General features: G+C 34.5%; 1 protein-coding gene across 8 annotated transcripts in view; it reads left to right on the forward strand.

Annotated features, from left to right (window-relative positions):
- Nucleotides 1–15,228, forward strand: part of LOC126766108 (paired box protein Pax-6) — a 164,824-nt gene that overhangs the window by 17,544 nt on the left and 132,052 nt on the right. For 7 of the 8 annotated variants that reach the window (XM_050483927.1, XM_050483932.1, XM_050483931.1 and 4 more), the window contains one exon: nucleotides 8,250–8,564. The exons of the other annotated variant lie outside the window; for it this stretch is intronic. In XM_050483927.1, the coding sequence (XP_050339884.1) occupies nucleotides 8,250–8,564 (315 nt within the window). The remainder of the gene's footprint in view (nucleotides 1–8,249; nucleotides 8,565–15,228) is intronic. 8 annotated transcript variants of the gene reach the window in all.

The raw sequence follows: 15,228 nt of genomic DNA on the forward strand, positions 1-15,228 counted from the left end.
ACATCAATCGGCGCCATCAAAGATGTCTGCAGTGGAATTAAATGATTAGGTAGTTCATGTTGAGAAGTAATCATTTCAGACGCAGCCGTTACTATCTCAATACTCTGCTGTATTTCTATCTCATCAGGCTCATCTGTTTCATATACAACATCAACGTAATCAAGAGTATACTGCACATTTTTGCTGCCTGTTGTACGTTTACAAATCCTCACAAACTCGTCTAAATTGTCGCATTCGATAATGCAGGCTTTTCCATTGTTATCCTTTGCTCTAGATCCCTTTTGACCACAAGAATGTGAGTTAGTGAAGTAATATTTGTTATCATAGTACATCACTCCGAATGATTGTCCATCTGTTATTATTATGCCGGCGCTATGTTCCATGAAAAGATCTTCCAACCCTTGACGAAGGGTGCGTCCGAAGTTTGTTTCATTATTCTTGTCGCTCAAGCTTCCATATATGCTTGGTTCATCGGCAAAAGTGATCTGAAACCGTTTGCCGAATGCGACTAAAACATCTTTTATTGCGTGGAAATTTCGCACCAGTAGGTATCCATCGTCTTCAATACGATAGGCCATTAAATTTCGCTCCGTTTGAAATCGTACTGTATTGCTGTAGATTTGGTCACCCGTTATCATATTCAGGTTGAGGGTGTTTGTAAACCACTGTTGTGGTGCAAGAATACTGGCTCTTAGGATGTTAGACAATGCCATCGCACAGCATTGTACACCTGCAAATCCTGATGTGAATATGAGCTCGTTTCCTTGGTGCCATGAAGCACGCACAATTCTCGAAAAATCACATATTCTTGTGTAAGCACTAGTGTTATTGTTAAGTTCATCATTGATTTCATTCATAACCTCTAGTGGAGCTTTTTCTACTCTAATAATATCCTCTTCATTCATTATGACGTTTTGATCGATAGTGACGTCTTTATAAAGGGGATTGTTAGCGACCAACCAATGTAGTGCATCATATACCTTTTGCCTAGATACTGAAAACTGTCGCGTTACATTAATATTTTCCAAAAATTCAGTAATGACAACTATTCCAGCATTATTAGTGGTTCTTGGTAACATGTTCGGAAGTTTTTCAGTAACTTCGAAAACATCCTGAGCAAACAATACTGCTTGACCTCGAAAACTATATTGCCCAAATACACCGCTTAATTTTATAATTTTAACAAATGGAATAATACGTGAAATCAGCCTTTGCTCGGCTTGAGATAATTCCGAAATCACGTCTGGAATAAAGCCTGGATCTAGATTGTTCCAATAAGATTTAGATGGTGGAATATTTTTCATTGAATTCAAATGGGTTTTGCAACGATTGCAAACAACCAAACATTTTTTTTGCTTTAATTCATTAGGCAAATATGTGTTTGCTATAGCATCTACTCGTACAATCCACTTAAAAATTTGATGTTTATAGCATCGTTTAGTACAAACTTCACATATCGCATCGCAAAACGAGTTAATTGCCTGCCTAAAGCTCGTTATACTGGCTTTACGTAACCTTCGGACCTCTTCATTTTGTTTCTGCATTTGCATCAAACGAGCCTCTCTGGCTTGTTCTGATTCTGAGGCTCGGCTTTCCGCTGCATGCTGACGCATTTGCTGCAAACGAGCCTCTCTGGCTTGCTTTGGTTCTAAGGCTCGGCTTTCCGCTGCATGCTGACGCATTTACTGCAAACGATCCTTTCTGACTTCCTCTGGTTTTGAGGCTCGGTTTTCTACTGCATGCTGACGCATTTGTTTTAAGCGAGTCTCTCTGCCTTCTTTCGATTGCTTAGCTATATAACTTTTTATATAGAGTTTTCTTTTCTCCTTTATTTTCTCTAATTCGCTTAAGTGACGATCTTTCCATTCTTTCACTGAGATTTGTTGTTTTTTGTATAAACAATTCGTTAAATAAAATTAATTTATTGGTTTATAATGAAAAGATTTTAATCAAATATACTATACGACGCACAGACTTTTTGAAAATCTATGTAAATATATTTCGCTTATAATTTTAAATTGTCACAACCGTACACTTCGACTGTTTTTTTCGTTTGATTGTATACCTAATATATTCCTGATATTTATTATATTTATGATGTCCCGCGGGAACCAAAAAAGTAACGGTACAAACTTGGGTTAATCCATTTCTATTGTTCTTGACTAGCACTTATAATTCAAGTGGTCGACCCGGAAAGTAGGTAAGCTCCATTTTTTCAGGTAGAGGGGTTCAAGTAAGGGGTAGGTAGAATATTTCTTTGTGTATTTAAAATTTTTATGAATTCTTATTTTATATTGAAAGAATCTATTTTTTCTTCTATGAGATTTACCAATATTGTGAAATATAAACGAATATAACTTAAATCGTATTCTCCGCCATTAGATTCGGTGACAATTTTTAAAAAGCTCACATCGACGTGACAGCCAAAGTTAAAAAAGGAGTTTTCTACTGCAGTTGCTTCTCGGAGGCATTTTGAGAACTAGTATCTGAATTTTTTTTACTACAAAAATTTTATTATAAGTATTAATTTTTTTATTACCTAAAAGTCACATGTTTTGCATTATTTGATATTATTTCTTCTGGTGCGCGGTTATACATTATATATCTATATAAAGTATACTTTCTTTACATATGTATATTTCAGTATGTACATATGCTACACAAATGTCGCCAAAACTAGTTTTATATAGATGTTGCATATTTTTGGTGAGCTGCTTAAACTTCTACGTTTCAGTTACATACATACATACATACATACATACATACATACATACATACACACATACGCCTTCCCACAGTGTCGCTCAAATATTCTACGTTTCAGTATCATTTAAAAAAGTTACATACATACATACAAGTGAAGCTAATAAAAGTATTAAATTTGTTATTTTGATTTGTATATAAAATTTATGCTACAATTATTATAGTCCGAGAATATGAAATCTTTTTTTTCAAGAAATACATTTGTAGGAAAAAGTATATTTATCTTTTTTTATTTTCCACATAAATTTGTTTCATCCATATAAAAATTTAAACAGCTCAAGAGCTCAAAACATGCGCTACATCAGCTCGAACTTACCTACAAATATTATGTTATGGTAACAAATGCCCACCTACAGACTTGGCAACGGTAATGGCAATATATTTGACAGTTAGTATACCATAAATTTTAGCCTGTGACATTAAATCATACCTTTTCTTAAAGAGTACAAACATAAGCTTCATTTAGAGAAATGATTGCTTAATATAGAAAAAATATTTATGATTTGTATTTATTTAGCGTCTGGAAGCTTTTTTTTTTTAATAATAACAATAATATGCTAGCGCTCTCTCTCGAATTTATGGAAATGTCTTAATGCTATTATGTTATCTCCTCATTGAGTTGGTCATGTTGATTAATGTAGTGATATTACGATGTTGAGATTTAAAAGTTAATTCCCACACAGATAACAGAAACTGTCGGACCGTTAGAACATTTTCGATACATCTTTACAATGTAACAAATTATATTGTTAGGCAAATGTCAATGTATCCACCTCTCCCAAGCTTATTTTGCTTTAATAACAAAATTTATAATAATTGAAAATTATTTGCATCAGACTGAGAATTAACTTCCATTCTTATAGGCATCAAATACGTAAAAACCATTTTATTTTCGCTAATTTGAGGCTGGTGTTTCAATTAAGCCATAAACGAATATTTTGGTAAACTGGAGTCCACCGCTACGTTTTATACAAACTGAACACTTACATCATGGGTACAGTTCCTTTAACTTTACTATTTCAAACTATAAAAACGGTAACTCTTTACCAAATTTCGTAATTAAAAAAAATTATATACAGGAACTGTTTTAATTTTTTTTTGGATAGTTTTGGAGATAGGTTCCCACCCTTCGTTTTTGCTGCCATATGATCAAATTTGACCTTTTACAAACATGACATGACATTAACCCAAATGCATAAAAGACGATTTTCCATGGTAATCGACAAACAAATTTTTGCGAAAACTTCCCATAAAGGTTATTATCGATTCGGTTTGCGCGCGAAGCTTAAATGGACCAGTTCTAGTCCAATGGTACCAATTCAATAAGTTTTGCCGTTCGATAAGAGAGAGCGTTGCTACTAGCCCATTTAATTTTTTTGTTTTGTTGGTATATTTTTCATATGAACGTACTTATGTGAAGTTTCATTTCAATCAGTCAATTCATTCTTTGTTTACAAGTCATTTAGTGCCGCCGTGTTACGATATTTTTCTTACAATGGAAAAAATTGAATATTGTGCAGAGATAAAGTTGTTATTTTTCGAAGGTGTAGCACCAAAAGAAATTCACGAACAAATATCGGGTGATTTTTTAAGAGCTTGATAACTTTTATGATAACGCATAAAATTTGCAAAATCTCATCGGTTCTTTATTTGAAACGTTAGATTGGTTCATGACATTTACTTTTTGAAGATAATTTCATTTAAATGTTGACCGCGGCTGCGTCTTAGGTGGTCCATTCGGAAAGTCCAATTTTGGGCAACTTTTTCGAGCATTCCGGCCGGAATATTTTATCGACAAATTTTGTTCAGTGATGAGGCTCATTTCTGGTTGAATGGCTACGTAAATAAGCAAAATTGCCGCATTTGGGGTGAAGAGCAACCAGAAGCCGTTCAAGAACTGCCCATGCATCCCGAAAAATGCACTGTTTGGTGTGGTTTGTACGCTGGTGGAATCATTGGACCGTATTTTTTCAAAGATGCTGTTGGACGCAACGTTACGGTGAATGGCGATCGCTATCGTTCGATGCTAACAAACTTTTTGTTGCCAAAATGGAAGAACTGAACTTGGTTGACATGTGGTTTCAACAAGATGGCGCTACATGCCACACAGCTCGCGATTCTATGGCCATTTTGAGGGAAAACTTCGGAGAACAATTCATCTCAAGAAATGGACCCGTAAGTTGGCCACCAAGATCATGCGATTTAACGCCTTTAGACTATTTTTTGTGGGGCTACGTCAAGTCTAAAGTCTACAGAAATAAGCCAGCAACTATTCCAGCTTTGGAAGACAACATTTCCGAAGAAATTCGGGCTATTCCGGCCGAAATGCTCGAAAAAGTTGCCCAAAAATTGGACTTTCCGAATGGACCACCCAAGACGCAGCCGCGGTCAACATTTAAATGAAATTATCTTCAAAAAGTAAATGTCATGAACCAATCTAACGTTTCAAATAAAGAACCGATGAGATTTTGCAAATTTTATGCGTTTTTTTTTTTTAAAAAAGTTATCAAGCTCTTAAAAAATCACCCGATATATAATGATTGTTCACCTACAATTACAAAAGTAGAAAAATGGGTTGCTGAACGTGATCGTACAAGCATTGAAAGCGATCCACGTTAAGGACGTCCAAATAGCGCATCAACACCAGAAATCATGGCCAAAATATAGGATATGGCTGTGGAAGATCATCGATTGACTGAGAGAGATTTAGCAGAAGCTCTACACATCTCATTAGGTAGTGTAAGCCATATTTTAGTTGAAATTTTGGGTTTTAGAAAGCTGTGTGCACAATGGGTGCCGCATTCGCTAACAATGGAACATTTCAGCAACATTTGGAGCGTTTTAAAAAGGATGAAGTGGATTTTGTGCGTCGATTCATTACTATGGATGAGACTTGGGTCTATGTGTGAACCTGGTTGTTCGGCTTCGAAACGAGTTCGTGTCCGGAAATCTGCCAAGAAGGTTATGGCATCAGTTTTTTGGGATGCGAGAGGAATTTCGTTTGTAGATTACTTGCAAACTGGTAAAACAATTAATTCTGAATATTATTGCAACCTTTCGGACCAGTTGGATGAAAACAAGGAAAAACGTAAACTTCGGGTGCACCGAAGCTAAATACCCTTCACAAGTGCATTTCTATTAGTAACTATGTGTTCAGTTTGCATGGAAGCTATATGCTATAGTAATCCGTTCTGAACAATTTTTTTGGAGACTATATTTTTACCTTAGCAGTAATCCATTCCAAATTTCGTGAAGATACCACGTCAAATGCGAAAGTTTTCTATAGAAGCCCTTGATTCTGATCGTTCGGTTTGTATGGCAGCTATATGCTATGGTAAGCCGATCTGAACAATTTATTTTGATATTACATTTGTTTTTAGCTCATACCAAATTTCGTGAAGATATATCGGCAAATGAGGAAGTTTCCCATGCAAGGATTTGATTCCGATCATTTAGTTTGTATGGCAGCTATATGCTGTAGTAATCCGATCTGAACAATTTCTTCGGAGATTACGTTGTTGCCTTAGAAAATAATCTATGCCAAATTTTGTGTATATATCTTGTCAAATGTGAAAGTTTTCCATACAAGAACTTGTTTCCGATCATTCAGTTGCATGGCAGCTATACGCTATAGTTAACCGATATGAACAATTTCTTCAGAGATTACATTGTTGCTTTAAATAACTTGTGCCAACTTTCGTGAAAATACATGTAAATGAAATGTGAAAATCGAAATATTGTTCAGACTTTTTTTGTAGAGCATTCAATTCTGTACAAGAATATTCCTACAAACGAGAAAGTTCCAGAGAAAAAAAAATATTCGGAAAAATGACAAAATCCGATGTAATTTCAATGGGAAATGTATCGTGTTCGGGGCAAGGTTTATTATGAAAATTAAGGGCTTTTTATGGTGTGATATTTTTTTTTAGATGGAAAACTAAAAGTTTAGGGGGCGTTTCGTCAAAAATAACCAATTTGGTAAATAACGGACACCCTAATATATATACTTTATAGGGTCTCCGACCCTTTCTTCTGGATGTTACAAACTTCGTGACAAACTTAATATACCCAGTTCAGGGTATACAAATCGTGAAAAAGGACCCGGTTTACGGAAGAAAAAATCCTTTTGATTTGGCCCCAGCGACTTCCATTTGTTTCCAGAACACAAAAAATGTATGCGTGGCAAGCGCTTTTCATCAAATAAAGAGGTCATAACGGCTGTTGAAGCGTATTTTCCATACCTTCCGAATTCTCACTTCAGGGATGGGATCCACAGACAAGTGTATTAATGTGCAGGGAAATTATAAAAAATAATGAAGTGTATTTTGAATCTTAAAATTGTGTTTTTATTATCAAACGACAAAACTTATAGAACAACCTTGTATTAGTATTTGTTGACAGCATAATGTGGCTTTCTGAATGCTTTCTCAAAAGGTCCCAATGAATGCTTTGGATTTAATCAGTAACATGGTGCAAAATCAAATAATATCACATTTGTTTGTTGTCCATAATTTTTCGTTTATTTTAAATACTTGAACTTTTATTATGTATACACTAGAAGACCCAGCCACACGTTTTTTGGCTGAGGTTACATGTATAAATGTATGTTATTATATTAAAGTAAATTCATCCGTAGAGTAAAATAACACATTAAGATGTTATGTAAATTTAAAAAACATTTTTGGAGATCTGTATTACGCGCAAATCAACATCAAATTTTAAATTTTATTTATGTTATATTGAATTTTGTAACAAAGAGTAAATTGCAAAGTTGTTAATTCATGATTTAATACATGTATTATGAACGTCGTCCTGTGTTAGCATTGATATCTCAAAAACTGAAAGATTAGTTCGCCTAAATATAGACAGACGGACAAACGGATATGGCTAAGCTGATTCCAATTAAAATAGGGAACCGAGTCGCGTTTTAAATCACAAATGTCCTATATGCTTTGATCTTATTTTGTATATTATTAATTTTTATATTCAGAATTTGAAGTTTTGTTGCTTGATTTGTGGTTTAGTGATTACAATTTACATTTTTCGATTAATTGAATTTTATGTTTGTGATAATGGTTCAGATGGGCCAAACTGAAATACCAACCTTCTCACAGTACCAAGAGATGCAAGTACATAATTTAATCAAGATTCTATATTTTTACAATAGTAATCACTTAACTCACCCGTAAAACAAATCACCTTTTCATTCTGATCATTTTGATGTAACTCAAATATATCTCGGTTCAGGTATTACAAATAACATGTTGCAATAGCAATATTTCTTCGCGCTAATTGCAACTGCCAAACACCGATTGATCAGTTTAAAATGTATGCAAATATATATTTATATTATTGTATTGAGAGGTTTAAACATGCCATACACCCACATTTGCAGATCAAACAGAAACCCTAAAACTATATAAAAATATGTCTAATAATACATCAAAATTTGCATAAAACCTTTTCTTTTCTATTCTCTTTTGTAGATAATGTTATTGCGATGAGAAACCTACCATGTTTGGGTGTTGGTGTCGGTAGTAATAATAGTAGCAGCGGCACCATCGGCGTCGGCAGTTTCAGTGGCGTTAGTGTCGGCGGTGGCAACGGTGGTGTCGGTGGTGTTGTCAGTGGCGGCGTTGGGATCGGTGGTGTCGGCGGAATCAGTACGGGCAAATCAGTTGTGGCTGCCGCGGCTGCTACTGCTTTGGATGCAACAACTTCCACAGAAGAGCCATCAATAATACCACACGCAACGCCGTCATATTTCGCAACAACCTACTACCACCTAGGTGATGATGAATGTACGTGTAAAAAATATTCGTTATTCGTATATATGTATATATGGAAATATATCTACATGCGTACATATATTAATTTCCTCTTTTAAATAGTCTAAACATGCACATATATAAACAAATCAAACAGCCCATCCTTCCATTCAGGTAGTTATATAGTATACAGTGTAACCTGCAACTCCTGGACACTGACGGTTCTACAATTTTTGTCCGCTTATGAGGGGTGTCCGTTTAAAGGACGAATCAAAATTTTACTAATATACATACACTTATATCTTCGTAAAGAAATTCGATTTAATACATACATACATATTAATTAATGCTTGAGTTTTCAAAATTTTCATGGTAAAAGCTACAAATTTTTACATACTAGGTGCAAACATGCGGCTCCACTCGCATGGAATTTAGAACTGGCATCTTGCCTTGTCGATGATATCATCATCACTCATCTTAAATTATGATTGAACTTCTTCTCAACACTGCAACTATTCCGCTATTTTCTATGTTATTTGTTCTGTTTGGTTTGTTATGAATGTCTGTGCGTCGTCCGCCCCTCATCTAACGATGTAGCCGCAATGCCTTTCGATACATTTGCCAATGCTATTTTCTGTAGTGATATTTTAAATGCCTTGCTGGTTCCACATGGTGTGTCCAAAAAAAACTGTATTGTTATTGTTCATTAACAACAATCAGTATAATCAAAAATTACTGTACACTGGCAGTATCTACGTGATATTATTTTCTTTTTGAAGTAAGAAAATTTTAAAATTATTCTTACATAAATATTGAATACATGCTTATGGTTTGAAATATAATTTTTTATATGTAAATGAACTGTTTTGACTTTTAACATAAAAAGATAAAAAGGCCGGCTCTCTACTCTTAAGCTACCGCTTCAGCAATTTTCAACAAAATCAATTCAGCCCTTTTTGAGTTATAAATTGTGTCAACTTTCTATTATAAACTTTCAAAGACATATAAATTGCAAAATGGACAGTGATTTTGCAAAAAAGGCATCCGTTAAGACCTTCTACTGGACGAAATAATACCTGTAATTTTTCATGTCTTTCCATGCCGGCGATCGGATGTTATGCGATCGGATGATATATCCGGGAAAAACATTATAAGCAGAATATGGGAGTTGGGGGTAGTATTGATTCAATTTTTATCTAAGACTACATACAATTAACATGCCACAGACCAAATAAAAGCTCCTAAGATTTCATAAAGGTTCTTCACATACAACCCCAAGTGTATTGAGTAAAGACACACAATAGTTTGAAATTCTTTATATTATGTATATGGGGGCTAAAGGAAGTATTGATCCGATTCAACTCATTTTTGCCGGACAGACATACTATTATCATGAATGAATTTTCTCTGAATTTAAATTATAATTTCTCCAATTGAATAAATTGAAACATCACTTTTTATGATACTGTATTACAAAAATTCTTATACCATCTTAACGGGTTATATGGGTTTCAGAGGTTCAATCAAAGGGTATTTTTTTACTTTTTTAATATATACAATCAAATATTTTATTTGAACAATTGATCACATCAAAGACACATATTCAAAGTTAGTCCCTTTACGCTGAATTCAAAACCCCGAATTACATGAATAAAACTCGTTATTGGGCGGGGAAACAAAATTAAACTTTGAATTTTTGACAGCCTTTGAACAATGAAAACACATCTTTTGGTAAAATTTATATATGTACATTAATGATTATTGTTCAAAGGCTGTCAAAAATTCAAATTTTAATTTTTTCTGATCAAATTGAAAGGTGAATTTTGCCCCTTTCATCTCCTTCGAAGTAATCCCCTACCGCTGGAATACACTTATGCCAACGAATTTTCCAGTCATCATAGCACTTCGTCGTGATGGCTATCAGAGCCTTTTTTGATTCAACTTTTATAAACTCAATTGAGACAAAACGGTGTCCTCGGAGTGGTCATGTGAATTTGCTGAATAACCAGAAGTTACACGAAGGTAAATCAGGCGAATGCGGTGGTTGCGGCACGATATTATTTTAAAATGTGGGGAGATGATCACGAATAACCAACGCAGTATGAGATGGTGCATTATCGCACTTCTTTGTTCAATAAATTCAGACATAGTAAAATCGAAGAAATCACAAAACGCCGCTTATCTCAAATACTAATAAATATTTTAACGTGAAATTTAGCATACATGTCACTAACAGTGCTACCAACGTAAAGAAAAAAAATTACCCATTCGAAAAACATGCGAAGTATAGTATAAATCAAAAATTCACTTTTCAGTTTGATCACAGAAGTATATATACATACATATATATAAATAGGAGTATATATATACTATATATTTATATATACATATATATACTTCTTCTAATAACGAATATAATGAATCGGTCAATTTTGTCGAGCTCAATATTGAAAATTGCGAAGGAACCGGTTGACATTTTTGTCATGTAAAACAATTAACATTTGCATAATGTTGGCACATAAAGAGGTATCATTTTCATTGAGAAAACAAAATGCATAAGTGCGGATTCACATATAGAGACTTTTATTTTCCAAACTCGTAATTGCGTTCACACTGGCGACACGAGTAAGGTAACTCGAGTCGGTCAATTGTCTGCATTCCCTTGCAAACATTGCAATTTAGCTAATTTTTATCCTTATATACCTTTTTCTAAAATATTTCTATTTTATTATGCATATTTTGTATATATATTTGCATATTGCATTTATTAAATAGTATATGATAGAATTCAAAGTTCCGTGATCCGATATGATCAATTTGTTCGGATATTGTATAATAGCAATAATCTTTTCCAAATTTCGTAAAGGTATACTATCAAAAAAAAAAAAAATTATGCTATTTTTAGAGTTAAGAGGTGCTTTATTGATCAGTTTATAGCGCAACTATATCCTACATCCGATAATGTGTTCAGAATCATACAAGGTGCTTTCCAAAGTAAACAGGACTTAAAAAAATAGAACATATGGTTTTTTCGGCAAAATCAATTTATTTTATTCTATATAGTCTCTTTCTGCTTCAATACAGTTTTTTGCACGGTCCAAAAGCACGTCGAACGAGTGTTTTAGCTAGTTGACCGGTATGGCGGCCAGTATGCCGGTGCAAGCCTTTTGAATGGCCTCTACGTCTGCATAACGCTTTCCTTTCATGGGCAAATGCACTTTTCCGATAAGGAAGAAGTCGCGCGGAGAGTGGTTAATGGTTAAAATGTGATTTTTGGTCAAATAATCGGTCACAAGCGTCGATCGATGAGACGGCGCATTATCGTGCAACAAACGCCAACTTTCATCTTCGCGATATTCGGGCCGAACACGTCGAATACGGCGCACCAAACGCTTCAAAACTCCAAGGTAGAATACCGCATTAACGTTTTGGTCGGGTGGAACAAATTCTTTGTGTACAATACCCTTGGAATCAGCTTTGTCTTCACTTTTGACTTCTCCATGCGCGATTTTTTGGGTTTCGGCTCGTCCGGTCAGCACTCTAGCGTTTCGTTTCAGGATCATGTTGGAAACACCACGTTTCGTCACCAGTCACACTATTGTAAGGGAAGTTTTTTTCTTTTTTGACCTCTTTAATGATGTCCTTCCCATGTTGGATTCTGAGCAATTTTTGGTCGTCAGTCAATTTGTGCTGAACAAACCGCGCACACACCTTTCGTAAGACCAAATGTTTGGTCAAAATGCGATAAATCGATGTTTTGAAGATGTTTAATTCCATTTCCATGAATTTCAATGATGATTTAAGCTGATTTCTGATGAATTCACGCACAGTTACGATGAAATTTCCGGTGATCATGGATTTTGATTGGCCCACATGTTGATCGTCATCTATGTCCTCACGACCACTTTGAAAACGTTGAAACCACTCGCGCACTCTGCTACGAGATAGGCAATCATCACCATAAACTTGCTTCATCAATTGAAACGTTTCGGTAAAAGTTTTACAAACTTTAAAACAAAATTTAATGTTGGCCCTTTGTTCGAAGCTCATTTTCATACCAAATATACCGACACTTTAAACGCAATAACTTCACTTCCAATGAATGATGAAATGTCATGAAATTCTCACTGGTCAATCGATATAAGCCGTGTTTTATTTGACCATCTTAAGCTAATAGGTAAATCATGGACAAATAAAACGCTCGGAACGGAAAAAAAGCGAAGAACTGGCAATGCCTTTAGTTCAATTTACAAGCTATGATGGCTTATGACAAGCCAACATAATTATGTTGGCTAAGTCTTCCATACAAAATAAGCTAATAGCTTAATTTGCTGGTCAAATAAAACACGCCTAAAGATAACTGATTCTAACGCACCAGTCGACATACAGATGGCGGCCCCAGGAGGCGCTAGATTCAAAAAGGCTTGTTTTTTACTTTGGAAAGCACTTTGTAGTGCTGCCTTGGTTAATAATCTACGCAAAATTTCATGAATATACTTTGCCAAAGAAAAAATGCACTTGAGTTTTATCAGCGATTCCGACAAATGAGCAGCTTTTTGGGGAAAAAGGATATGTGCAAACTTTTAGATCGATATCTGAAAAGCGGATAAACTAGTGTTCGTATATACAGACGGACACACGTTCTTCGTGGTGTTAAAAACTTCGTGGCAAACTTAATGGTTTCCAACAATGTTTTTGTCTAAGCATAACGCGATGCATTATAAATTAGTAACAATTTTCATATTTGAATATCCTTTATAGAATCAGAAACGTTCCCAAACTAAAAAATGCACTACAGTTGGGAAAATGTGTCTAAAGATAGGTACATATGTATATGATATCGGATCAAGGTCGTTTAAATTTTTATAGGGTATGTTTCTTGGGATATTTACATTAGAAATATGGAAACAAATCGATTCTTAAAACCGCGAAGGTAGACAATCACCATTAAGAAAGGCACGTAAGTATCTATTAGCAAAAGCCTGTACATCATATACTATGTACATACTTACTTATGTGCGTATATATAATACTTACTTCGTTGATGACTAAAGGTGCAACAGGAGTTAGTTCAGTAATTTTTACTGTTTACTCTTAAAGGCAACGGAATTAAACCTCAACATATTGTCTGTGAGTCGGACACAAAGACACTCAGTAACTTTCTATAATAGTTTGATAGCAGTCTTGAATTATGAATGCTACGCCGCACAGTGGTGCCGCTTCATACAAGCCGCGGCAAAAAATAGAAGGAATTGAGGTAGGGCTTTGAAATTTGGCACACATCTCTGATATTGCCAAATTAGATGAAAAAAAAAATTTTGTTAAAATCCGCCCACAACCACGCCCACCACCCATATAACACAAAAATCAAAAATCACCCTACAGTAACAAAATTTTCTACAGTGTAATATTTTGTAAATATAAGCTTGTCCAGAAAAAATAAATCAAATCCGCCCACAATTACGCCCATCTCTCATATAATATAATCACAAAAGTTGCAATATTTTCGCTGTTATCACAGCTAGACTGTTAAAAATTGTCAAACGGATTTGAATAAATAAAAATTATTATTTCTCTAAAAATGAAACAAGTCCGCCCACAACTACGCCCACCTCCCATATAACAATACCAATAAATATTCAAAAATGATCATATATTATTAATTATTTATTTAACAAGTAGTTTTTTAACATCATCGTCCAATTCAAAAGTTTTATTTTTGGGATTTGTTCTGAATCCATTAATAAAAGGATCCGATGAAGCTAAAAGCAAGTGCATTACATTTTGTTTTGTAGAAATTCTGTCGCATTTTCTTGAATGATTGAGCCTATATTTCTTGTAATCTTTATTGCGAGCTTCTTGAGCCTCCTCTGATAGCATGCCCAATGGTAAAATAGAGGATGAAACAATTTTACTTCCATGCATTAAAACTTTATGTACCGTCATTGGCATATATGTAGTAAAATCGCAGTTTTCATGCAATAAATTTAAAATTTTTGAGGATCTATTGCTGCTTGACAATTGATTGTATTTAATATTATTTTAAATCTATGTATCAGGTTTTCGTCAACGCCAACAATATCGGCAGTTTTAGCAGGAATCTCAAAAAATCTTCGTGAGGTATTGCCATCATTTGTCGTACCCAGTCCCTGATTCACTACATCAACATTTATTCCCAAGGATGACTTTAAATCTACTTGAATACGTTCTTCTTCATCTGCCTTCAGTTTTTTGGTACGATCGTCAGTTCTCCATTTGCGAAAATTTTTTTTGTAAACAATATGCATTAGTTCAAATAATATAATGCATCTAAGCTAGTATTTTGTTGTTGTTGTATAACGAGAGACAACTCCAAAAAATAACAACAAAGCAACAAACCGAACAATCAAAAAAACAAACAAAACAACGAAGCAGGCAAAAAACAAAGCAGCGAAGCAGGCAAAAAAAACAAAGCAACGAATCAAGCAAACAAACAACGCAGTTGCAGTTGCCGTAGATTAAAATGCTAATTACTCGCTAATTGCAGCTGATTTTTTTTCTATCGATTAAGGAGATTTTAAAGTTTATTTTGTGTAAGTGGCTAACCTGTGCGCTCCTGCGCACAAAAGATACATATATTCTGTTGAAGTTGTGAAATATATGATTTTTTTGGACCATGAAAAAACATCATATTAAAAAAAATCTTGAAAAAGAAAGC

This window comes from Bactrocera neohumeralis, unplaced genomic scaffold (genome assembly GCF_024586455.1).
Source record: "Bactrocera neohumeralis isolate Rockhampton unplaced genomic scaffold, APGP_CSIRO_Bneo_wtdbg2-racon-allhic-juicebox.fasta_v2 cluster11, whole genome shotgun sequence".
Lineage (NCBI taxonomy): Eukaryota > Metazoa > Arthropoda > Insecta > Diptera > Tephritidae > Bactrocera > Bactrocera neohumeralis.